The sequence below is a fragment of the Delphinapterus leucas genome, chromosome 11 (genome assembly GCF_059928025.1).
Source record: "Delphinapterus leucas isolate spDelLeu-1000000601 "Yukka" chromosome 11, BTC_Dleu_Yukka2, whole genome shotgun sequence".
Taxonomy (NCBI): Eukaryota; Metazoa; Chordata; class Mammalia; order Artiodactyla; family Monodontidae; genus Delphinapterus; species Delphinapterus leucas.
This window is the reverse complement of record NC_143139.1, coordinates 87,932,067-87,957,815: the sequence shown is the minus strand read 5'-3', so window position 1 is coordinate 87,957,815 and position 25,749 is coordinate 87,932,067. Positions and strand designations below refer to the sequence as shown.

General features: G+C 40.9%; 2 protein-coding genes across 3 annotated transcripts in view; both read left to right on the top strand.

Annotated features, from left to right (window-relative positions):
* The window catches only part of BPIFC (BPI fold containing family C), a 43,684-nt gene extending 42,856 nt beyond the window's left edge, over positions 1 to 828 (top strand). Inside the window, exon 16 of one of the 2 annotated variants that reach the window (XM_089921245.1) lies at positions 741 to 828. In XM_089921245.1, coding sequence (XP_089777371.1) covers positions 741 to 773 — 33 coding nt within the window. In that variant the 3' untranslated portion in view covers positions 774 to 828. The remainder of the gene's footprint in view (positions 1 to 740) is intronic. The other variant, XM_089921250.1, reaches the window with a different exon arrangement.
* Positions 829 to 1,141: 313 nt separating this feature from the next.
* RTCB (RNA 2',3'-cyclic phosphate and 5'-OH ligase) lies at positions 1,142 to 21,228 on the top strand. Its single transcript, XM_022600020.3, has 12 exons — positions 1,142 to 1,247; positions 3,961 to 4,039; positions 5,201 to 5,268; positions 6,383 to 6,482; positions 8,571 to 8,727; positions 10,514 to 10,670; positions 11,893 to 12,052; positions 13,332 to 13,507; positions 14,011 to 14,199; positions 14,885 to 14,995; positions 16,397 to 16,516; positions 20,131 to 21,228. Exons 1-12 carry the CDS (start codon positions 1,155 to 1,157, stop codon positions 20,236 to 20,238), a joined length of 1,518 nt encoding a protein of 505 aa, XP_022455728.1. The 5' UTR covers positions 1,142 to 1,154; the 3' UTR covers positions 20,239 to 21,228.
* Positions 21,229 to 25,749: the final 4,521 nt, after the last annotated feature.

Genomic DNA, 25,749 nt, shown 5'->3' with positions numbered 1-25,749 from the left:
AAATGAAATGGCAGTGAAGAGTACTAAACCTAGATAAATCACAGTAGGTTAAGTTAAAGCAACCAATCAATGGGGCGAAATTGGGGCAGAAGAGGAGGAAAGGGGAACCCGTATGGATAATGTAGGAAATGAATAGAAACCACACTTTGCATTTGTGGTGCTGACAATCCAGTGGGGGAATGGAAGAGAGCTGTTTACTGGAGGGCTTACCAAGTGTCATTTCATTTAATCCTCACAGCCACTCTGTGAAGAATTATGATCCCATTTTATAGATAAAGAAACAAAGGTTAAAAGAGCTGAATCACACAAAGCCAGTAAACAGCAGAGGTAAAAATTCAATCGAAGCCTTTCTGATTTCAAAGTCGCTGTTCTTTACGTGAGGTAGGATTAGAAACCGAAGGCACTTAAAGCTCACTTATTACTGTGAAGAAGCGACACTGGATAAAAGCGCGATCACGGAGTACTTAGTCATCACAGAGGGCTGGACTGGGAAGCTCTGGCTATCCATAGGGACTGCCATTTACCCATCTTCGTATTGCTCATAAAATAGCAATAGATACCCCCGTAATAGAAGCCCCTGTCAGTGTTGTTGGAATAAATGATAAGCTGTCACGTTTCATTCTTTGGAATGCCCTTTTCTGAAAGAAAAGTTATTTAATGTGTTCACAAATTCGTTCTGAAACATTACAAAATTTCCGTTGTGGTATTTATTTAAACATGTTTCTCTTTCTCGGCTGCAGACATTTCTTCCCCCCTCACTACTAGGGATGTAAACTCCAAGCAGATGGATTCTTTAGAACAACTGGACCTGATCCCGATTCAGTGTGTTTTTCAGTGCTGGAAAACACTTCCAAAACGAAGGATAACTAGATCATACTAAAAACTACTGCACTGCATTTAGCTTAGCTTTAGCCTAGAAGAAAATGACTAGTTAACATCCAAAAAGGTAAACGCTAGAGGACAGTCTAACTTAAAAAAAAAAAAGCGATTGGTGCGACGAGTTTTGAGCCTCGGCGCTAGCCGTCGCCCATCCTGCCGCGGAGCTGGCCGCGCCTGCGCGTTGAGTTCCGGAAGTTGGTGTTTCGGTCAGCGGGACAACGCGGCAGCTGCTCTTCAAAGCGAAGCCGGGAGTTTTCGCCACTCTTGTCGACGCCATGAGCCGCAGTTATAACGATGAACTGCAGTTCTTGGAAAAGGTCAATAAAAGCTGCTGGAGAATCAAGAAGGGCTTCGTGCCCAACATGCAGGTGAGGCGGGGGAGCAGGACCCGGTGTCGGGGCCTTCCCGGCTGGGGGCCCGCGGCGTGTCTCTACCCACCCGGCCCGGTCTCCTTCGAGCCCTCCCGACCCCTCGCGCGCCGGAGAGGCCCCCGCCCACAGCAAAGTTCCCATCCCCCAACTCCCACCCCACCCACTCCTCCCGCCTCCGGGGCTGCCCACCCTATGCCGGCCCCACCTCACGGATGGAGAGGTCCCCGAACCGCGAGGACCAGCAAAGCGGAGTGCGTCCAGGGAATCCCAGTAAATACGAAATTGGCCTTTGCAAAGCGTCTTCACACAGAAGTCTCATGAACGCACCGTGAGATGTGTTACGTCCCTGAGCCTTAGAGACATTAGTGGGCTTTTACTAGGTGGCACAGCCAGTCCGGGGTGCAGTTGCTGGGAGTGAACTCCGCTTCTCTGAGTCATACCAGTCATTTACATAACGTTTACTGACCTGTGTTCGCTGAACCAAGTTTCTAGCATTCACTGCTCCGTGTTGGGTTTGTTGTTGTTGTTTTAATTGACATGCGCGGGGTTTTAATACAACGATCTTGCTTCTCGTGGCAACCTAGAAAGTTCACAGGGCAGGTTTTTTCTTTTTAATATGCACTTTTTAGTAGGGCTTTGAGCGTGAGTCGGTTAAACGGCTTCCTTTACTCACCCAGTAGAAGCTCAGCTAAGACGTGATGTCCAGTTCACTTATTTTTCCTCTGACAGGATGACGTATTCCCGATGGAGACTTGGGAGCCCGATACCAGAGAGTTTGAAAGCCAGGTCTCTGTATCTCTTGGGCTTCCTTGTCATTTGTGCTTATGGTCTTCCATTAAAATGAAGAAGAAGGCATTTGTGAGGTTTTGGTGCATATGTTGTTAGACGGCTTTTGAAATCCCTTTAGGTGCCCTGCAAGTGTATTGAAGGTTTGTGATCCTGCGTCTTGGTAAAAGTTCCTGATAGCCGCTCCACCCTTTTACTCAATATTAAAACTTATTGAGCGCCCCCTATGAGCAAAGCACTTAGCTAGACGCTGAGCGGAGAAAAAGCCCATAGTCGCAAACCTCCCTTTTGCTCTGTTTTTTCCTTTGACTAGTTTCTTTTTATGGAATCCAGTTCCCTGCATGAAGTAGAAAATAAAAAGCATATGACCATCCTAAGGGGATTGTAACACACACTGTTATGTTCCGTCAGCAATTCTGGCTTAACTTTTGATGCACACACTCCTGCTAATTCAGCTTGGGGACAAGTCTGATTTTTGCTAGGCAGTTCCAGTTTAACTATTTGAACAACACTTTACTACCACCCCTCCCTTGGGAAGGGAGAGTTGAAATCTTGATATATTGCTCTTAAAAAGCTACTGACCTTTATGGTAGGCTTGTGTTGTATTCCCAGTCTCATGAGAGTAGTGAACTTCACACTTACAATTCCCTATCTCTCTTGCTTAATCTCCATTCCTCCTGTAAGAACCGTGTGCTGCACTAAAAATTCCTCTTTGTTCCTTAAAAATACTTCTCTCCCATCTTTATGTCATCTTTCCATTCAGTTCCTAAATGTGTTGCTGCTGCTCCAGTAATGTCTGTTGTCTTTAAAGAGCCAGCTCAGTGTTCACAAAAAATTAACAAACTGTGAAGCGCACCCCCACCCCGGCTACCGCCTCCCTAGACTGTTGAGCCCCTTCTTCATCAGATTCTTCCGTAGTACCCTGTGCGTCTATTACAGCACTTGCCTCATTGCACTCTACATTTTCTAGTCTGAGCTTCATGCTAGACCAGAAGTTCCACAACATCACGATCTTGCATATTCTCTGTATCTCCCCTACTGCGCAGCACAGTGCCGGACACATAACGAGTCCTCAGCAAACGTTTGGTGAATTAATAAATGTGGCCCTTTGGAAAATTGAGACATTTTCCATAACTGGTATTGTTATTCATGCAGTGGTAAGATGCAGAAGTCATCTTTCTGATACATAAATTTCCTTGTCCAGATGATTGTTAAATCTTTGGTTCTTCAATGCTAGGCAGATCCTTCATAATATTTGATCTCTGATTAAAATGTTCTGTCCTTTGGTGTTACATAACCATGTCTTCCATTGCCCTTTGTGTGCCTCTATTGTCAAGCTTTTTTATCCCCTTAAAATTACATAGATGGTAAAACTAAGCACACAGCTATATAGCTACCTGTTAAAATTTTTTTACTCACTGTTTACCTAAGTACAGATTTGTAAATCAGAATAGGACACAGTAAAGTGTAGTGTGCTGTTGTCTTAGATCTAGAAAAAGTACACTTAGGTCAGATGACTGCATTTTTATGTTTAGATCTGAGTTTTTGATTCATTTATTTTTTTCAAAACCTACTGATATTTTAGAAGCACAAGAATACTGAGACCTTTGGCCTTAGAGCATTGTTGGAAGACGTTTCTTTATCACACACACACACAAAATATTTTACCTGTTGAACTTTTAAATATGGCCTATGAGAGTAGGAGAATAAACAAAATGATTTGTGAACATTGTAAAATACACTTTTAAGATATAAAGATGGGAACATCTTGTAAGAAGTTTTCTGCTTGTTTAAGGTAGCGTGAAAGTGTTTTATAAAGAGTAAAGCAAAATAAATATTGCCTACAGTGTTTGTGTTCTATCCTGTACTTATATACATCAGGTCCATGTGCTCAGACATAATTCTTCCTTTTCTTTGGTACCAGGTTGAAGGAGTTTTCTATGTGAATGATGCTCTGGAAAAATTAATGTTTGAAGAATTAAGGAATGCCTGTCGAGGTGGTGGTAAGTAAATTAGAGTTTGACATGTGGCAGTACAAGTAGTGTCTACCTTGTGGCTTGAAAAATGGTAACTCAAATAATTATAATTTAAAAATACAAAAGTGTTGTCAAGGAATGATCAAGACTTCAAATGAGACGAGAACCCGTTACTTATTCGTGATCACATTGTTAGCCACCTGGCCTTGTAGAAAGCACTTGGAGCTGGATGGACCTGATTGGTTTTGCACCTAACCTCGGACAGTAATAACAAGAGCTACCATTTATTGTGCACTTACTATGTGCCAGGCACTTTACATAGGTTATCTCATGTAATTCTTAAAGTAACTCTAAGAGGATATCTCCATTTTACAGATGTTTAAGTCAAGGCTGAGTGAAGTTAAGTCATTTTAATTTGTCCAAGGTTGCACAGTCTCTCAGTGACAGAATCAGAATTCAGATCCAGGAGTGTCTGATTACAAAGTCAGTGCACTGATTAGCCTCATTGAACTTCAGTTTTCTCATCTGTAAAAGAGAGTTTATAACACCTATCTTGCAAGACTACAGGGAGGTTTAGAGATAAATGTATAAAGCTGTAATATAATGTTCTAGTGGTGATGGTAGAATAGAAATCTAGTTTTAACCCTTTTATTTTTTTAGTCAACAAACCTAAAATAAATAAGTCTCATCCTGCCCCCCACCAGGGTGTGCTGACTTGTCTGAAATGACACACAGCCAGTGACAGAGCTGAGATTAGAACTCCAGATCCCCTGACTCTCCATCCAGTGTTTTCCCAACTCTTCCAAATTGCCCTTCTTTGTCACTTGGAATACAACCAGTACTTTTTTTTGATATATATTATGAACAGTTAAAAGAACCCTTTTTTTATACTGACAACATAAGGTATAATGATTATGTTTTACATCTCCCTGTACAGTATTTGCAAGCAGTCCTCCGTGGTATGCACAGAATACTGACAGCATGTTTGTAATTATTCTGGTTGCCCTCACTACCTTCCTGTGCATGTGCTGCCTTCTTTTCCACGTCATCTCAGACACCCTTTTATGCTTTGCTGTTTTAGCAGTCCTAACCACTACCCCTTCATTAACGTAATCTAGAAAAGTGTGAATACACTTCAGCTAAAAATCAAATATGTCCTCTTTTCTAATATTGAAATTTTGTTTTCAGGTGTTGGTGGCTTCCTGCCAGCCATGAAACAAATTGGCAATGTGGCCGCCCTGCCTGGGATTGTTCATGTGAGTCTATGTTCACAGTTTTAATCACTCATATTTTTTTTTAGTCTGAAAGTTTGTTGAATGGATGAATGGCCATGCCTAACTGATAGTGGTGTCATTTAGACAGTGACCTTCAAACATCTAGAAATAACCATGGAATTTAAAGAAATAACTGAGTCTGGGTAACATCTCAGTTTCTGGTTGCCTTTAGCCAGAATCTATAAGTGTTTGAGAACCTTTGAAGTAGATTTTGTTTTCTTGTTGTACACATTATTCTTATATCAGTTTGCCACCAGTGAAAGTTTCACGGTGGCCTCATTTAAGAGGTTGATTGGAGAAAGACTGGCAAGAATTGTAAGGGTTAGGACTGAGGGGAGGGACAAAGGGCAATATAGCTGTTGTGGATATGATTGGAAAAGGAGGGTGGTGGCGATGGTGGGGATAGAACTGGATGGTACAAGTGGGGCCCTCACCCGAGTCTACATTCAGATTCCACCATTAGAGGTAGATGTTAAATCCATTCAACAGACATTTTTTGAGGTCTTTATGCCGGTTTCTCTGCTGGGCACTTGGGAGGAGAAGTGAAAAGACATGGCTTGTGCATTTAAGGAACTCGTAAGTGTCCAGGTGTCTGCATGTATTCCTACCATGTTTTGACCTCCATTCTTCCTGGGTCAGTATCCTTTTCTAGGCCCCAGATGTAGAAATTGTACAGTTTTCGTACCATCAAATGGATTACATTTGTCTCTGATTGCTTAAACACTAAGGACCTGTGTAAATCAGGTATTTTCCTCCTGTCAGCCTGACATGACCACAATCTATCATCTCTAAAATGTAATAATGCGTTAAAGTTAGTATGTGGTCCTCCTATATCATGTGGTACTAAGGTTTTTCCTCTTTTCAATTTTCTTAGTTAATGTCAGACTTCGTAAAAAAGTTTTTCCTGCTATATTTGGCTTTATGATTAGGAATTTTTTACACCTTATTTCCACTAATAGAGAAGATTTCATGAAAACAGAATCTTGATTTAGGGAAGGCTTCAGCCCCCCAGCCTATTTGAGAGTTAGTGTCAGGTCTATCAGGCAGCCAGAGTGCCAGTGAGAAAACTGTATTTTATTTTCTAATTCTCTTTCAGCGATCCATTGGGCTTCCTGATGTCCATTCAGGTTATGGGTTTGCTATTGGGAATATGGCAGCTTTTGATATGAATGACCCTGAAGCAGTGGTATCCCCAGGTAAGGTCACTGTGCATGTCTGCTGTCAGGTGTGTAGCTTCTCTCAGAATCGTACCCTTTCTAAAATAGAGCACGGCTGCATTTTGTGTGTGAATGTCAGCCTCATCATATTCTATCATTTCTTTTCCCCATTTACTGAGAGAATTAATTGTGGACACTCAGAGGCTATTAAAATATCAAGTAAAGCATATATTTATTTAAAGTTATTTGGGCTCCTACTGTGTGCCAGGCACTATTCAGACATGGCCTACAAAAGAAACTGAAATACTTCCCTGGCAAATTATACATCTTCTTTGTGTCCCAGTTATCTCTTAGGCAAATTGTAGTTAATAATGTTATTTACTACATAGCATTATTGTGAGGATTAAATTCATTAAGCTTTGTTAAAATACTTAGAACAATGCTGGACACATAGGAAGTACTTGATGAGTGTTTACTCTCATTAGCATCATTATTAGTCACTTGTAGTTGTATACTTCTTTTCTGCTGTGGTGTGCTTTCACTGAAAATGTTTCACACTTGAAGTAATATCTTTGCGTTCAGAGGCTGATAAAAAGATGAAAGGTTGAATTGTGTCTTGAGAGTTCTGCCTCCAGCAGCAGTGGACAAGGTCATTTCAGGCAATCCTTTGCCGAGAACAATGAGAAAAGCTGCGTGAAAATTTTAAAACAGAGCCAAAAATGCATCTGTTGAAACCATAAAAATCTACAGAGGTAGTAAGAATTTGTGAGGCTAAGATCCAGAGGAAAAGTGCAGATACGTGAGCCCAACATTTAGCACTATTTTTCTCTTGAGGAAATGGCAGATTTCAATCAGTAAGGACACATGATTTGAACAATCCTGTTACAAACTTGACACCTTGATCTCTCATATACATGTGTGGTTGTGCATGCATCCACATTACAGTACATCCAAGAACTGTAGAGTACACATTCTTTTCAAGTGCACACAGAATGTTTACCAAAATTGACCATATACTGAGCCGTAAAGCATGTCTCAAGTTTCAAAGCGTTGAAATCATACATCAGCAGTTCTCAAACTTTGGGCCCAAGACCCCTTTACGTTCTTAAAATTATTGAGGGTTGATCTCAAAGGCTTTTATCAATGTTTACCTTACTGGAAATTAAAACTGAGAAAGTTTAGAAACAGTAATACACAAGGATATGTCTCATTACCCCTCAGAGCAAGCATGTTATCACGTCATGTAGCCTTTGGAAAACTTCACTGTACAGTAGAGAGAATATGTTTAAAAGGCTAATAATGTCTTAGTATTGTTATACAATTAATCCTAAAGGCCTGAAAGAATTCTTGGGTCACACCTAAGAACCACTGATATAGAGGATACTATCCTACCACAGTAGAATTAAGTTAGAAATCACTAATAACAATACAAACCTGGGGAAAAAAAACTATGTTTATGAGTTAAGCAATGCATTTAAATAACCCATGGGTCAAAAACAAAAAATCGTAATGGAAACTACAGAATAATTTTAACTGATGTTAATTTAAAAAATACCTGTCTAAAAATTGTGGGTTACTGTTAACGCCGTACTTGGATAGAAGTATATAGCCTTCAGTGCACAAATGAGAAAAGAAGAAAGGCTGCAGTGTCAATGATCTAAGCATCCATCTCAAAAAGTTAGAAAAAGAACAACTAATTAAACCCAGAAAATGTAGATAGGTGGAAATAATTGAGCAAGATTAATGAAACAATATACAGTGGTAAGGATCAACAAAGCCAAAAGTTGGTTCTTTGAAAAGACTAATAGAATTCATAAACCCCTGACAAGGGTGATCAAGAAAAAAAGAGAAGCATGTAATTCAAATTTTAATCTCTAGTCTAGATGTTACTTGTTGTTCATTACTGCCTCCTTGACCCACAAAGTACCTTTAGTATGTATTTACTTTAAATTTTGTTGTTCTCAGACTTTACCCACAGAGAACCACTTTGTTGACTCCTTTAAAACATAGCTATTTTTAAAGGAGTGGCTGTCTTTTAAACCCTTTATTAATAGTGGGAAACCACAGGTAACAAAGCCTAACTACCTGGTTTTGCTAATATTTGACTAACTTTTCTCTATTTTGTAGGTGGCGTCGGATTTGACATCAACTGTGGTGTCCGCTTGCTAAGAACCAATTTAGACGAAAGTGATGTCCAGCCTGTGAAGGAGCAACTTGCCCAAGCTATGTTCGACCACATTCCTGTTGGGGTGGGGTCGAAAGGCGTCATCCCAATGAATGCCAAGTAAGAACGAAAGCTGCCAGTAAAGGGAGTGAGAGATAATAATCACACGACCCTCACGTTCATTTCCAGTGTAGGACACTTAGGAGATGGGGATTGTTCAGTCACTGTTGAAGAAGTGGTAATGAATTGTTTTTTTAAGCATGAGGTCTGTAACGTTCATTAGAGACATTAGTCAATTCATGTTCATCATGACAGCCTTTGACGTGTGGTAGAATTCATAATAGAATAATATCCACTGATGATTACTGAGCACTTCCTGTGTGCAGAGCACTGTGCTGTAGTGTACGTGTATATCATTTTGTGTAGATAATAACCCTAATATTATTCCTAGTTCACAAGAAAGGAAACTGAAGTTTAAAGAGATAATAGTAAATAAGCTAGTAAGTAAAGTCAGGATTCAAACCAAGGATCCTTTGGCTTCAGAGGCTGTATTCTGAACCCCACTGTCCTTTGTCAGTGAACCTGTATTGACAACCTTCCTTTTTAGATGATAGCACTGAGTGTGTTCTTCACCTAAGATGTTGTGTATTTCCAAAGTAGAAAATTCAATGTACAGCTACAGCACAGTGGCCTTTTACATGGCCGTTGATGTACTGTCATAGCTCCTGTAAAGCTGTGCACCTTACACTTTGCAGAAAGGTGTGCTTAATAAGTATGTATCATTAATATCTTCTGTTTTATCTAAAAGTTCATGTGAATTTTGCTTTCTATTCAAATATATGTACAGACATTAATATTAAAATGTCTTTAGCTATTACCTGTTATACAACACCCCTTTACCAAAAAACAAAACAAAAAAACTTGGAGTAAAATTGATACATTTGGAAGATGCTTATTCTGTGACTTTATGTGGTCTCTGAATGCAGTCCCACTTTGAAAAGCATACCTGGAACATCTAAATAAATTCCAAACATCTTTACAAATATTTTAGGTAGGAATTTTGTCCTAATAAGTAATGTTTGAAATGGGCTGTTGTGGGGAGGGCCTATTGATCATTGTAATCTCTCCGGATGGTATTTTGTAAGAGGGCTAGACCTTAGGTGAAGATCAGAGCTTTTTCCTTCTAAGGGTTTAACGTTGTGCACCTCAGCTTCAAAGTGCGGGTGCAGTAAAGCGACGTAGTACTTCTGTGAAGGTGGGAATAGACCTTAAAATTTAACCTGTGTTGGGCTTCCCTGGTGGCGCAGTGGTTGAGAGTCCACCTGCTGATGCAGGGGACACGGGTTCGTGCCCTGGTCTGGGAAGATCCCACATGCCGCGGAGCAGCTGGGCCCGTGAGCCATGGCCACTGAGCCTGTGCTCCACAACGGTGAGAGGCCCGCGTACCGCAAAAAAAAAAAAAAAATTTAACCTGTGTTGCCTGAGGACATTGAGATAGCTTTGCTTGTTAGTTGTAATTTTTCATAAGTTACTATGAAAAGTTAGTGTAGCTGTAGTAAAGTTGGTGGCAGATAACGATATTTGATTATGGTTATAAATTTTCTGTGGCTGCTTAATCACTGCCTCATAGAATTCAGGATCAGAGAGATAAATAAGAGTTGAAAAGTATGAGGGGCTGTGTAAATATCAAGAACATTGGCATTTATAATTTTAATATTCAATTATTTATGTAACCGCTTTTCCTCAAAAAACTAGAGTTGCTGAGAGCATGAACTACATCTGGCACGATGCCTGATACACAGGCAATAGTCAATACAGTTCTTTCTTTTGCCCTTTGAGATGTGGTCATCTTTAGATTTTGATCTGCCTTGGCTGTGAAATGACCTGCACCTTGTTACTCACTCAGAGACTTGGAGGAGGCCTTGGAGATGGGTGTGGACTGGTCCCTAAGGGAAGGCTATGCCTGGGCTGAAGACAAGGAGCACTGCGAGGAGTACGGAAGGATGCTGCAAGCCGACCCCAGTAAGGTCTCTGCCAGGGCCAAAAAGAGAGGCCTTCCCCAGGTAGCACTCACTTTGCAGGGGAAATGTTCATTTTTTTCATATTTTGTTTTTGTTGGGAGGAAGAAAAAAATCTGTCTTCCATGTAGTAAATATACCCTAGCTTTTTTCACATCAAAAGGAACACAAATTTGTTTATGCTTCATTGTTAATCTTTTAAAAAGCTATCAGGAGCTTGTAGATGTTCATAAAATAAAACAAGATATCATGAATTAGAAGTGGATGGGAGGAAAATGGGATATGATTATAAGGCTTAAAATGTATACCAGGGCTTCCCTGGTGGCGCAGTGGTTGAGAGTCCGCCTGCCAATGCAGGGGACATGGGTTCGTGCCCCGGTCCGGGAAGATCCCACATGCCGCGGAGCAGCTGGGCCCGTGAGCCATGGCCACTGAGCCTGCGCGTCCGGAACCTGTGCTCCGCAACGGGAGAGGCCACAACAGTGAGAGGCCTGCGTACCGCAAAAAAAAAAATGTATACCAAAATTGCATATGTACAAACTTGGACAATCTACAGATTTGGCTGAAAGTTTTCTAGCATCCAAGATGACAGCAGATACCTTGTCGGTTCATGGTGTCCATGAGATAAAAATATACCAGATGTTTGAAATTTACAGCAAATTGTGATGGCTTTGCCACTAATTCACTGTGACCTTGGGCAAGTCTCTTTTGCCTGTCTGGGTCTCATTTTCTCATCCAAAACTTGAGATAGTTAAAACTAGGCAGTCTCTAAGACTGTTCGAACACTGCCATTCTTTGGGTCTGTAAAGCATCTGTTAGCTCCAGTTATGGGATATATTCTTCCAGTGATGGATAGTGGTAGGTGTCAGTGAACTCACAGATATTTAAAAAATCATTTGAACTTGGACTTTGGGTAAGAGTCAACATTCACCAGAGTTCACCCCAAAATTTGACCCTTCTCTCCGTGATGTTTAAATTGTCCTGTGAGCCATTTGGTGGTTTGAGTTTTCATTTATGATGCTTTTAATGTGCTGTGCCTCAAGCAAATAATGATATAATAAATGCAGGAACTGGTCTACATTATTTTAGTTGTGTGGGATATTACTTTAAGTGAATGAAGCGTTTCTAAGCTTAGAAGTTTTTTTGTTAACGCTATATGTGTGGTTATCTTTTTATTTTTATTGGGTTTTTTAACCTATTTGCTTTGCAAATGGATTTTTTCAAACCTGAATAGCAGCTATTTTATCAGACATTGTCACATTTGCAGTTGGGGACTCTGGGAGCAGGCAACCACTATGCAGAAATCCAGGTTGTGGATGAGATTTTCAATGAGTATGCTGCTAAGAAAATGGGCATCGACCATAAGGGACAGGTGTGTGTGATGATCCACAGTGGAAGCAGAGGCTTGGGCCACCAAGTAGCCACAGGTATTTTCTGGACCTAATTTTTGGCTTGGTGCTAAAATGTACATTTTGTGGGGAACCATATAGAGACTAAAGGGAGAAAGTGCTGGAACTGTACTGTGCAGGTTTTTACCCTGATTTTCTAACTAGCAGAAATTAACTGCACTGGGCCTTAACTTACTTGTCCGAAAAAAATGGGAATAATAATTATTTCATATGGTGTTGTCACAGGCTCCAGTTACCATATTTACTCTTACAGGTTACTATCACTGTCTGACCAAGAAAGAGCAGTAAAGACTTCAAATTGTAGAGTTTATGATATATGTGGGAATATGTCTTAGACACCTACCTGTACGGCAAGATTAAGTGTTATAGTGGATTCAGAGATGAAATAGCAAGGGCTCCGCCCTCAAATTGTCTCATGAGAGAGATGTCATGTTCATTAAGAAGAAAAAGTAAAGACAGAAGGTATAGTAATTGATAAGATACTGTGGAAGAGACAAAATAAAGTGTTTAGGGAAAAGATTTTAGAGATGACTTCATGGACACATAACATGTGCAGTTTGAGCAATCACACACGCAGAACATTCATGACCAAAAGACAGTGTGAACAAAAGCAGGAGGCAGGGAAGTAGTAGAAAGGTCACTTTGGACCGTTTGTATGATGAGTGAAAGGATTTATGAATATAGGAAAAGTTATATAGACACGTGGGAATTACTGTAAACTCTAAATTGCAATTATGGTTCATCCTTGTATGTACATTTAATTATATGGGAATCTAAAAATTTGTGCCAGCCTGGCCTGTTAGACTATTTTGTCTAGCAAATGTATGGAGCATTGACTAGTATTTCTGAACTTTCTACTGAGTTCTGCTTTACACTTTATCATGGATTTGATTTGCATGCAGAAGGTCTAGCAACTTATCTCCAGTTCTTTTAAGTCACTAAAAATTATTTTTAAAAACCATGATGGCAATAAAACGTATTTTATTACTTCTCATTCATGCACATGCCAGGAAGGGAGTAAGTAACTCAGACCACCTTGCATTCCCCTTGCAAGTCCTCGAGGGCAGGTGTTCTCTTTGGAGCCTGCATATATTGTGTCACATAGCTCTGACAGAAGATTCTCAGTAAATATATCTTGACCAATAAATAGATGAGCTCAGAAACACTTTAAAGCGAAAATGGTATTTTACTTGTTTCTTTGTAGAATGGTTTTGAATCTAGCTCACCTTTCTGCAATAAATCTGAATTATAAAGGGAAAGCTGGCTGGTTTGGACTTGTTGTGCTCTCTCCTTTCAGATGCGCTGGTAGCTATGGAAAAAGCCATGAAGAGAGACAAGATTATAGTCAATGACCGTCAGTTGGCTTGTGCTCGAATCGCTTCCGCAGAGGGTCAGGACTACCTGAAGGGAATGGCAGCGGCCGGGAACTATGCCTGGGTCAACCGCTCTTCCATGACCTTTTTAACCCGTCAGGTACTGTTGAGGTTGCTTGTCTGTTCCCAGTTATACATGATGAAGTTAAGTAATTTAAAACATAGTGTATTCAAATCTAAGCCTGTAGGATTTGGTTTTGGAAATGTATGTAATAGATATTCAAAATATTGGCGAAGTGTCCAAGCTTTCGGTGTGTCCTTAAGCTAACTCAGCAGGGTATCAGGAGAGGGGAGAAGAGAAGCCAGAATTATTCCTAGAATTTGCCTTGAGCAGCGGAGAGGGTAGAAGTGCCGTTCACTGAGATTCAGAAGGCTGAAGAAGAAGCACCTCTGACGGGTTTGGTCAAGACTAGTTGGAGTTTATGGAGTGGAGTTTGCTCTGTGGTCTAAAGACAGTTTTTGTCCTTTACATGAAGGTTAATAATTCTGCTATTTTTGAACTCTTAAATCCCTCACTCCCTTCCAACAGACCTTCCAGAATCAATAAGATAAGTTCTGAAGAGCTGGTTCTGCCACTTTTAACGTAAGCTTTTTTTCTCTTAGGCTTTTGCCAAGGTCTTCAACACAACCCCTGATGACTTGGACCTACATGTGATCTATGATGTTTCTCACAATATTGCCAAAGTAGAACAGCATGTGGTGGATGGAAAGGAACGGACTCTGTTAGTACACAGGAAGGGATCCACCCGAGCTTTCCCTCCTCACCATCCCCTCATTGCGGTTGATTACCAAGTACGTACTGAGCCATTTGTGGTTTTAAGCAGTGGGGGCATGATTTAGACAGTTCTAAATACATAAGAATTTAAACAGGAAAGCAGCAATTGTGAAAAGAAAACAGTCTGTCATCCATGAGAACAGTGATTTCCAGTCTTCTCTGAAGCATGACTCCCCCCATCATCTGTGCTTGCAGTGTGCTGTAGTGCTGCATGGAGAATCTTCTACTCCATTAAGATGCACTAAGATTATCTTTTTAAGGCCTTTGAATGATTAGAAGACAGGATTAAGATTAAACTCAGTCTGTTCCATTCCTCTTATCCTTTTGGTGTCTGGCTGTGATAGAGTTAGAAAGACCCTTAACCTACCATTTCACAGATGAGGAAACAAGCCTGAGAGGGAAGATGCCTTGCTCGGGATGGTTCTTCCTAAAAACACTTCACTACAAATTTGAGTTTTGCTTTGCTCTTACCTTCAGGCTGTCTGCTGCTGCCTTCCTGGTCCTCACATTTTTCCTCCCATCCTCTTCCCTTCCCTCTCAACTATCAAAGAATCAGAATAATATCTTAATATAGTGAGCACGGTGCATTTAAAGGCCCTGGTTTCTCCACAGTCTTCCAATGCAAGAGGAAATTTAAATCTCACACATAGGAAGCTCCTGCTTTTCTAAGTTTTAACATGTTTGATTTGTGTGCTTCCTCAGCTCACTGGACAACCTGTGCTCATTGGCGGCACCATGGGAACCTGTAGCTATGTTCTCACTGGCACTGAGCAGGGCATGACCGAGACCTTTGGAACAACTTGTCATGGAGCGGTGAGTTATGAAAACAGAAAATTACTTTAGAAACGTTCTCGTCAGTGTAGTCATTGTTTTGCATTTTGACAGGTAAATGTACTTGGTTGAGCATTAACAAAGTTGAGGTTTGGGTTTGTCTTGTCTTCTACCTGAATTTTTCCCCGTAATATATACTGTCTAGTGAACTAACTGAGGTCACCAAGTATCTCGACCTTAGTGGGGTCATTGTACGGCCAGGGACTGTTCCTCAACTCTGTGAGTCCACAAAATCCAGATTGAGAAATTATCACACTACCGTAACTGATAAAACTTTACCTGATGCAAATTTACATCAAAATGTATCTCAATGATTCACAGACCTAGCCATTAGCATAATTTGTTCCTTACTGGGTGGGTCCACTCGAGATTTGGAGGATATGCCCCATTTTGCAAATCAGGACCCATGTGTAGACTGCACACCTATTTCAATATATTGCCTCTTCTAAGCCAGGGGTTGGTAAACTTTCTATAAAGCACCAGGCAGTAAATATTTTAGGCTTTGGGGGCCATAAGACCTCTGTAGCAGCTATTCTATTGTGCCATTTTACTAGAAAAGCAGCCATAGACAACACATAAACAAATAGGCATTGCTGTGTACTAATAAAACTGTATTTACAAAAACGGGTAATAGGCCAGATTTGGCCCACAAACCAGTTATCCAGCTGCTCTTCTAAGCCATCAAAGTTCTTAGCTGGTGATGGAGTGGAAAATAGAAACTGTCTATGATACCTTCTCAGTAGGACAGACCCTCACGTATATATTAACCCTACTTTTTTCCCTCTGATCCTTTCTCATTTTCAGTTGCCTCCCAACTCCTAACTTTAACCCAGTGATCAAAACCATCTCCCCACACACATTAGCAGTGTCTCAGGGCGTTTTCTGTTGTCGCAGTGGGGGAGGGGAATTGTGCTATTGGTATCTAGTGGGTAGAGGGCAAGGATGCCGCTAAACATCTTATAACGTATGGGACAGTCCCCACAACAGTTACCTCATCCAAGATGTCAGAAAGTGCTAAGGTGGAGAAACTGTTTTAAACCACAAAGAGCACAAAGTTTTTGTGATGATAGACATACTGATTACAATTTTAAATTAACATATTTATATGTAATTGATAATTAGTAGTGATTAGATACACAAAACTAAGTCTTTAAATGCTAAATGCTTTGTAGATGTAAATTTGTCTTCCAAAAGGATGAGTCTTAAAACAAAAAGCACATTACAGTGTTGATTAAATAGAAAAAGACTCTCTTATTTCTTCTTTTAGTTTAAAAAGAAGTCAGGGAAAAGGCATATGATCCTAAGGGTTTAAATAATTGCTGGGATTGAACATAAATTGGAGCTCAGAATTTATAAATGAAGTTCATTCCTTTCCCAATCTAGGGCCGTGCACTGTCCCGAGCAAAGTCAAGGCGTAATTTAGATTTCCAGGACGTCCTAGACAAATTGGCAGACATGGGAATTGCAATCCGTGTTGCCTCACCCAAGCTGGTTATGGAAGAGGTAAGTGAAATTTTGATAAGTATTCAGCATAAAACTGTTTATAATTTATGCCAGTACCCGGAGACAGCAATTTTTAGTATTGCTAATAGAAATGGTTTTTTTAAAAATAACCTCAGTTACAGTCTATCATTGTCTTCTCTTTTGTTTGGAGGTTAATTATGAGCTGGGTCCACAAGAATGATTTTTACCATTCATGTATAGTCTTTGTCTGCATATTACAAGCTTTAAGTTTAGTTTGAGCTGACTCATCTTAACCTTTCTTTTGCACAACTGTATACTTAACAGTTAAATTTGAAAGCAGATTTGAAAAGGTGGGGGGGAAATGTTTGAGAAAATGGGTTTTTTTGATTCATAAGGGAGCAAAGATTTTGTTTAAATTACATGTATGTATATGTACACATATGTACATATTTAAATTAGAAGCAACATAATTTCCTTTTAAAAGTTTAAGAGAAAAGAAAAATTGTCATCCAGAAATTCTGTGCCATGACATAACTATTACCTCCTTTTTTTAAGATGCTTATTGCCATTTTTTCCCTAAATGCTTTTTTTAAACTGGTTATAACATAGTTTACAAACGTTTTATAGTCCTTTTTAAAATTTAACACATTATTATAATGTTGTTTACGTCATTTTTAACAACTGAGAAATATTCTGCTAGCTAAGTACCATAAGTTTCTGCCCATAGTGGATATTCAAGTAGTTTCCACATCTTTGCTACTCTAAATTAAGTTGTACTGTGTGTCTTCATGCCTGAATCTTTCCTCCAGATGTTTTAATAATTAGAGTGAAATCTCAAAAGCAGAATTACTGCGTTAAAGAGTATGACAAAGCTTTATTTTTTGTTTTTTTGTTTGTTTGTTTTTTTGGGGTTTTTTTTGTGGTACGCGGGCCTCTCACTGCTGTGGCCTCTCCTGTTGCGGAGCACAGGCTCCGGATGCGCAGGCTCAGCAGCCATGGCTCACGGGCCCAGCCGCTCCGCGGCATGTGGGTTCTTCCCGGACCGGGGCATGAACCCGCGTCCCCTGCATCGGGAGGCGGACTCTCAACCACTGCGCCACCAGGGAAGCCCCAAAGCTTTATTTTTTAACAACTTAATTTTTCACCTGATTTTAATTAAGAGGTTTTAGAAAATACCAAGAAGAAAACATCTAGAATTCCACCAACCAGAGATAACCACTATTAACATTTGGTATACTTTTTACTTGCACATTTTACATACGATTTTTTTCACTCATCCAGCTAATACTTATTAAACATCTGCCATAGTTAGGAACTGTTCTAGGTGCTATAGGGATATTGCAGTGAACAAAAGAAACATAAATCCATTCCTGTGAAACTTAGCAAGTAGTAAACTGTATAGTGTGGTAAGTGCTACAAAGTAAAAATGGGAAGGGGGATAGGGAGAGACTGGGAGTGGGTGCAGTTTTAGATAGGGTGTAGTGAGGTGGTATTTGAGTGAAGACCTGAGAGGGGTAAGGGAACAGGCTATGTGGGTATCTAGGGGTAAGCTTTCCAGGCAGGAAGGATGGCAAGTGCAGAAACTCTGAGGCCGGATCACACTTGGAGGTTCAAGAAACGGTGTGGAGGCCAGCGTGACTGGAGTGAGCAAGAGGGAGAGGAGGTTAGAGAGGTAGGGGCACCAGATCGTGTGGGTCCTTGTTTTTTCCTTTACAAATGGATTTTTGCTCTTCCTCTGAGTGAGATGAGGGGAAGACTTGGGAGAATTTTGAGCAGAAGAATAACATGATCTAACTGATGTGTTTGCATGCTGTTGAGAAGAATCTAGAAGAGAAATCGAAGATGCAGGAAAAAGTGGGGAATTACTAGAGAAGTGTCCTTGAGTAGATGAAAGGAGATGGGATCTGGTGGGGTTGGTCTTTGCTAGGAGCTTAGGTAATTCATCCTTAATAAAAGGAGAGAAGGTACAGATGCTGGTAGTCAGGGAAGATATGGCAAGAGAGTTTATGGAGATTCTGTTCTGGTTGTTTCTGTTTTTTCAGTGTAATAGGAAGTAGGGCCAGCAACTGAGAGTGAGGATGCAGGAGAAGGTATAAAATCATCATCTAAGAAAGTGATTGGCCTAGTGAAATTTTGGGTGATTGCCAGGACAGCGTCAAGGGCCCACTTGAGCTTAAATTCAGTGGTTGGGTGTTTTTCAGCTACATCCAACTGTATAGGTGCTGGCATGAAATAGATGTTGAATTTCCTTTAACCAGGGTTGCAAGTACGGCACAGTAAAGGAGAAGCAAGGTTGTTGAAGGGTGTTGAAAAGGGATTGTGGGTCTCGTGGGGTTAAAGGATTGTTGGAGGTGGAAACCTAGGCTGTCTGGGGTGCTGGGAGCTGAGACTGTGGAGGAGTTGTAATCATTGGTAATGATGAGTTCTTGGGGATGACTCTGGGAGAGAATGGCAGAGGTAAGCATTGAAGGAGAGGGAATCAAGAAACTAGGAAGCCAAGTTACTGAAAGAATCCTCTTCCTGGATATCGAAATCGTTCTGAATTATAGCAGGAGAGGGTGAGGGTGACCCAGGAGCTACAAAACTTCAAGTAACAGTGGGGATCAGACTAGCAGATGAATGCAGCAACAAGAGTAGTGGGCGGTATAAATGGGGACTGCAACATTCAAAACTGGGAGAAAGGAGGGAGAATGGTCTGCAAGGAACCATGAAGAGCAAGGACACCTGTCCCACCTCTCAACCTAATGGCATGACCCAGTTTGGGAGAGAAAACAGCTACCACTTCAGAAAGTTGGAAGCAGAAGTAATATCCTGAGCGGAGGTCCATGTTTCAGCAAGAACGAGAAAGTGAAGGGAATGTTTAAAGAAGAAAGGAAGAAGTTCTTTGCCTTTGACTCAATGGAAGGAGTTCAGAGGCCACAGTGGAAATGTTTCAGAAACTGGAAGGGAATAGGAGATGGGCTAGAAAGGGGTGTGTACAGAGCCCCCACGGGAATCATTCTGAGAGGCCTAAGCTTGCTGTGTTGACATGAATGGAGATAAAGGGTGTGTGTGGTGAGATTTGTTCTGATGGTGGCAAGACAGAAGGAAGGGGGGAGGTTTTACTAGAAACTCACAGAAATAAATTGTATGTGTATGTATGTATACCCATGTATGCATGCACATATGTAGTGTTAGTTATATATATGAATGTAATAATCTTTCCTTATTGTGAAGGTTATACATGGTCATTCCAGGAATTTTGACAACTGTAGAAATATCTAATAAAAGAAAATCAAAACTGCCAATAACTCCACCATCCAAAGACAGTTACCACTAACAGGATGATTTGGTACATTTCCTTCCAGTTGGGTATTAGTGTATATGCTTTATTCAGTTACATTTACTGCTTTTCCTACTTATACAAGTGATACATGTTCTTTGGGGAAATTTAGAGAAATACAGAAAAAATATAAAACAAGATGAGAGTGTTATCATACTACTCCCTTACCAACACTGAGCTTAATCTTTTTTTAAACCTTTGCCTATTTGATAGGCAAAAAAAGAAAAAACAAAACCAACTCAGTGCTGTTTGAATGTGCATTTTTTAAATTACAAGTGAACATTAATGCTTTTAAAGATTCCATTTTAAGTAGACTTTTCCTCCCCTGCAGGCACCTGAGTCTTATAAGAATGTGACTGATGTGGTGAACACCTGCCATGATGCCGGAATCAGCAAGAAGGCCATTAAACTGACACCGATTGCTGTTATCAAAGGATAGAACCCTGACCGCAGCCACTGGACACCACTGACCCTCACTGAAGTGGACGTGGACTGAAATGCTCTTCAGACATCAGACTCAAGACCTGACAGGTTCCAGGGTGTGCAGGTGTAGCTGCCCGTTCCAGAATGGCTGGTGGGGAGGCTGCTGATTCAGGAACCAATGTTGTAAACTTTCCTTCTGGGAGGAGTCACAATGCCTCCATTTGGAAAGGGATGTATATGCTTCCTCCCTGATTATCCCACAGGTTTTTAGGAAAGTCTGTTAGGGGGTGGGGGTAAGTCAAGAAACTGCCTTACTCAGTCATACAAGTCTTTAATCATCAGAATGAAGTTCTTTACACCAACCTTTGTTTCCAGCCTGAGAGGTGTCATGAAGAACATTGTATTAAATAGGAAGGTTTGGGAATGTTTCTTTTTGCCCTCTGTTTGTCAGTTTATCCATTTAGCCACTCATATACCCCCTTCCCCTGCACTGAGCAAAACCCTAAATACCATTCTTACTTGGAGCATATAAAAGGGTCATAGCAAGATGTTAGATGGATAATGAGACACGTTATGGAGGAGTTATGTGTGGAGGCGTAGGGATAGGGACCCAAAAGAGAAAGTAATTCATCATAGACTTGCTACCTTTGTCATTCTAACTATAAGGCGGACTTCTGACTTCCGTGTGTATCTTTAATTAGGCCTAGTCTGGCAGACTTTTCTTGAATAATAACTTGCACAGCAGCAGCAGAGAACCCTCAGATAATACAGATATCTTTACATTTATGATTGAATTATTATAAAAGCATCAAAAGGCCGCAGCTATGATGTTAATGGTTACTCTGTGTTGACAGGTTGGCTAGTCCTTGTGCCACCTAATCAGATTAGGTATTATATATACTGTGACACCCAAAGATGTTAACGTTATAGGTTACTAAGGCCATAGTTGAGTCTAAATAGCCAGTAAAATAGAAGAATCTAATAAAGTTGTAATACGTTGTTTATATTTTGTGCTGAATGTTTTATGGCTTAGGATAATTAGTATTTTTTCTTGGTTCACTTTGGACAGTGTTTCTGTTTTCTGATTTTCTCCTTGGTTGCTTTCAGAGATGCACCCTAAAAGATATTCTTTTCTGACACTTATCTCTCAACATATAATAAAACCCCCCATTGGAGTGTCTTCTAAATGCTGTTTGGAAGGCTAGAGAAAAGCAGACTTCCTCTGCAAAATGTATGATATGAAATAGCATGTCTTGACTCTGAGCACTCGGTAACTTTAATGGTTTTGATGGTAGAGTTTGAAAGTTATCAGTAAGTTAGTAATCGTAATACGATAATTATGCATTAGTTATGCCTCCAGATTGGACCAGCAACTGTTGTGCGCAGATGACTTAAGGATATAGGTTACCTGTGAACGCTGGAGGGCATTTAAAGATGAGAAACAGGCTTCTTGGCAAGTGCTAGATTCTCTAGAGATGAGGCAACACTGAGTGTCTGAGCGGACGTCCTCTAACTGGGCTTTCCCAATGATGTTGTTTGAAACTGATTCATAGCAAAGTCCTCTCCCAAAAGTAACTGATGTCAGTGCAAGAAATGCTGCAGGTTGTCTTAAATACATAGGTTGCGTTTTATTGGATGCTTTGAAAGTCACTCTTTGGGAAGGGAAGAGGGGAGCAGGTGAGGAGGAGAAATAGAGAAGGATGGTTTGTGCCATGGCATTTCTGTATTATAAGCTTTTCTTATATGTAGCATTTCTACCAAACTTGACCCTATTAATGGCCTTGGAAAGTAATGGTTAATATTTTGAGTTCAAAAAGAAAACTACAAACATTGTTTTCCTTGTTCTAAAGATGTTATTTTCTCATTTGAGGCAAAAAGCCACTTAAAAGTGAATGTTCAAATGAAGCTGATGTAACGGACTGTTTTTACTGCCCTGAGCAAAAGAACCCCATGCCTGGGCACATGGACGCAGCTGGGAAAGCCCTTTGATAAGGCACTGTCTGGTTTTCTCAGGCATGAGGATGAGTCTTATTACTATGCACATATTGGTCCCTTTTTCAGGCCTCTAAAGTCAGTAGGTTTATCATTAATATTTTCAAAAGCACTGCCGTTCACACATTGGTGATGGGCTGTATCATTCCTGTCATCAGCATATGGTTGGGAAAACCAGTTCATGAGATATAAACAAAATATGAACATTCACTAATCTTCTAATTTTGTGGAGCAACAAGGAACTGAAGATTCAGGAACTGAAGGGTTTTTTTTAGGTTTTCCTATTTTGTTTGCGTAAGACTGCTTTTTTCCCCTCATGTTCATTTTAAAGTTTCTTTCTCCTATTTCTGAAAATTGCCTTTAAGCATCACCTATATTGCTGGAGTGTTTGCAACTCTCTGTGCCTGCTATTCCAATACACAACTAACATAGCCTGTCTGTCCGTACTTCTCACCTATGTCCTTATTGTTACATCTGCCCCATTGCTTGACTGTGGGATTTTCATGTTGTCCAGAGAGCATGATTTGGGTCCATCTGGATCAGTTGAGTTCGAAGATGCTGTTAATTATTAATCAAGCACCTTGGAGTATGCAAAGTTGTTATGATAGATTCTGACCTTTAAAAGATCTTGCTTTAGGGCTTCCCTGGTGGTACAGTGGTTGAGAGTCCGCCTGCCGATGCAGGGGACACGGGTTCTTACCCCGTCTGGGAAGATCCCACATGCCGCGGAGCGGCTGGGCCCATGAGCCATGGCTGCTGAGCCTGCACGTCCGGAGCCTGTGCTCTGCAACGGGAGAGGCCACAACGGTGAAAGGCCTGCGTACCGCAAAAAAAAAAAAAAAAAAAAAAAAAAGATCTTGCTTTAAAACTAATATCTGAAACACCAGTGATCCGAAGAGAAGATAATGTTATAAGGGGAACATGTCATAGAGAACTGAGTAGTGATTGAAGTTGTACCTTGCAGACAGACATGTTGTAAATGAACAAAGTGCCAAGCATATAGTAGGTGATTAACACATTAAAAATCATCATTCCTGGGGTGAGAGGTCAGAGGGAAAAAAAAAAAATCACCATTCCTGCTTTGCAGTTTACCCAACATTTTTACATATGGTTTTAGTCCTTAATAAATGAGGGAGGACTGACAGGCAGGGTCGACGCCCCTACTCAGCCTTGAAGCAGTTACAGAAGACTGACCATTGCCCCTTGCTTCCCATTAGAATGTAGGAGTAAAATCTCTGAGGGGGGGATGAAACAGGAGGGGAGGGGTCAGGGCACAACCTTTAAAAGAATGACATAGCCATAGGACGTGACAAAAACTGGTTAGAACCAACTAGATCCAAGATGGCGAAAGATTCAACTTCCAATGGACCTTTGAGCCTCATTATATGCTCATTGTAATACATTAGCATATGCTAAATGACATGACACCCACAGGTGTCATGACAGTTCCTAAGCCGACCATCAAAGGTCAAAAAGTGAGTGGTGGCCCAATTTCTGGAAATCTCCATCCCTTCTCCAAAATAGTTGGAATAATCCTCCCACTCATTAGCCTATGAAATTACCCAGCCTATAAAAACTAACAACCCCATATTCCAGGGCCTCTAGCCTTTTGAGATGGACTGCATTCTGTATGTGTATCTCTCTAAAAAGTTCACTTCTTATCTAAAAGGAGGGAGGGAGGATTGTGTGAGCCATTCACTGGAATTTAATGAAGTTGGCAAGATAGGTATTATCGCATCATTACAAATTAGAACGAAGCCTCAAAGATCAAGCAGCTTGGGGACCTCCCTGGTGGTGCAGTGGTTAAGAATCCGCCTGCCAATGCAGGGGACACGGGTTTGATCCCTGGTCCGGGAAGATCCCACATGCCACGGAGCAACTAAGTCCGTGTGCCACAGCTACTGAGCCCGTGTGCCACAACTACTGAAGCCTGTGTGCCTAGAGCCCGTGCTCTGCAACAAGAGAAGCCATCACAATGAGAAGCCCACGCACCACAACAAAGAGTAGCCCCCGCTCTCTGCAACTAGAGAAGACCCAACGCAGCCAAAAATAAAACTTAAAAAAAAAATCAAACAGTTTGCCCAAGGGCAAGCTTGCCCAAGGGCACCAACTAATGACAAAGCCAGGCATAGAGAGCCAGGTGTTTTGACTCCCAAGTTTATTTTGTTTTATTTTATTTTTTTAAATTTCTGTTTGCACCACGCAGCATGTGAGATCTTAGTTCCCCAACCAGGGATCAAACCTGTGCCCCCTGCAATGGATATGCGGAGTCTTAAGCACTGGACCGTGAGGGAATTGCCCCTGTTTTCTTGATGTCACACTGCCTCATTTAACCACTTTGTGCTGCTTTTTCTAATCAGTACAAGAACCAGCCAAGACCAGTCTGGAACTTTTAACATGGAGCACTCACAGAAATTTCTTTCAAATGGGATTAGTCTTCTTGCTTGGCCTTGTTGAGGCAGGTCAGAGATCTTGACCACCATTAAGGATTCCGTGTGGACTATGAAGGTTTTATTCTGCTTGATGAATGTGTATAAAACAGGCCTCTCCTTTTGCTTTGTGTCCTAGCTTGTGTCCTAGCCCACAAATCAGCAAATGTCAGGTAGCCCTCAAAACACAGCATCTCTAGGGACCCCAGGACCCTGTAAACATTTGCCCTCTGTTGCTACACGTTTCTTTCCCAGAATGGGAGAAAAATTTGTGTATAATCAGGCACCAAGACACTTGCCCAAGTTACTGGGGGAAGGAGACCCCTTTGCTCTCGATTCTAAATCAGTATTTATTAATCAACAATAGTTTTATTCTTAACCGTGAGCAGAGCACTGTGCTAGATCCTAAGGAAGTTCACAAAGATTGTCATATTCTACCTTCAAGAACTTAGAGCCTAGTTGAGAATGTGGAACAGATGTGCATACTTTTCAAACAAAAGCAACTCAAAGCAATTTAAGCATTGACTGATAAGTGTGAAGAATACGTGTTGTAGGGAAAAGACACTGAATTCCAGCCCATCGTTGTACACAGCCACGCTACTTCAGAGGGGTGTGTGTGCTCTAAGCCTCCACTTCCTCTTCTCCCATGCTGTCCTTGATTCTTCTTAATACTGGCTGTGCCCTTACAACTCCAAGGAAACTACTCACCAACGTCACCAGTTGGTTGCTAGTTAGATGGACCAATTTTTGTTTGTATTTGCCTTGTGTAGTATTTGGTACTATTAATCACTCTTGGAACACTCCCTTAAAACGTTTTCACTGGGGGAATTCCCTGGCAGTCCAATGGTTAGGACTCTGCACTTCCATTGCAGGAGGCACGGGTTTGATCCCTGGTCAGGGAACTAAGATCCCACAAGCCACACAGTGCAGCCAAAAAATTAAAAAATTTTACTTAAAACAAAAAAGTGTTCTCACTGGGCTACATCCTGGCCCTCTTTCCACTGTGCACATACTTCATGGCTCATTGTCAACCACTCCCATGGCTGGTGACCCCACGTTCACCTCTCCAACCCACACCTGCTGGACAGCTCCACCTAAAGATCCCA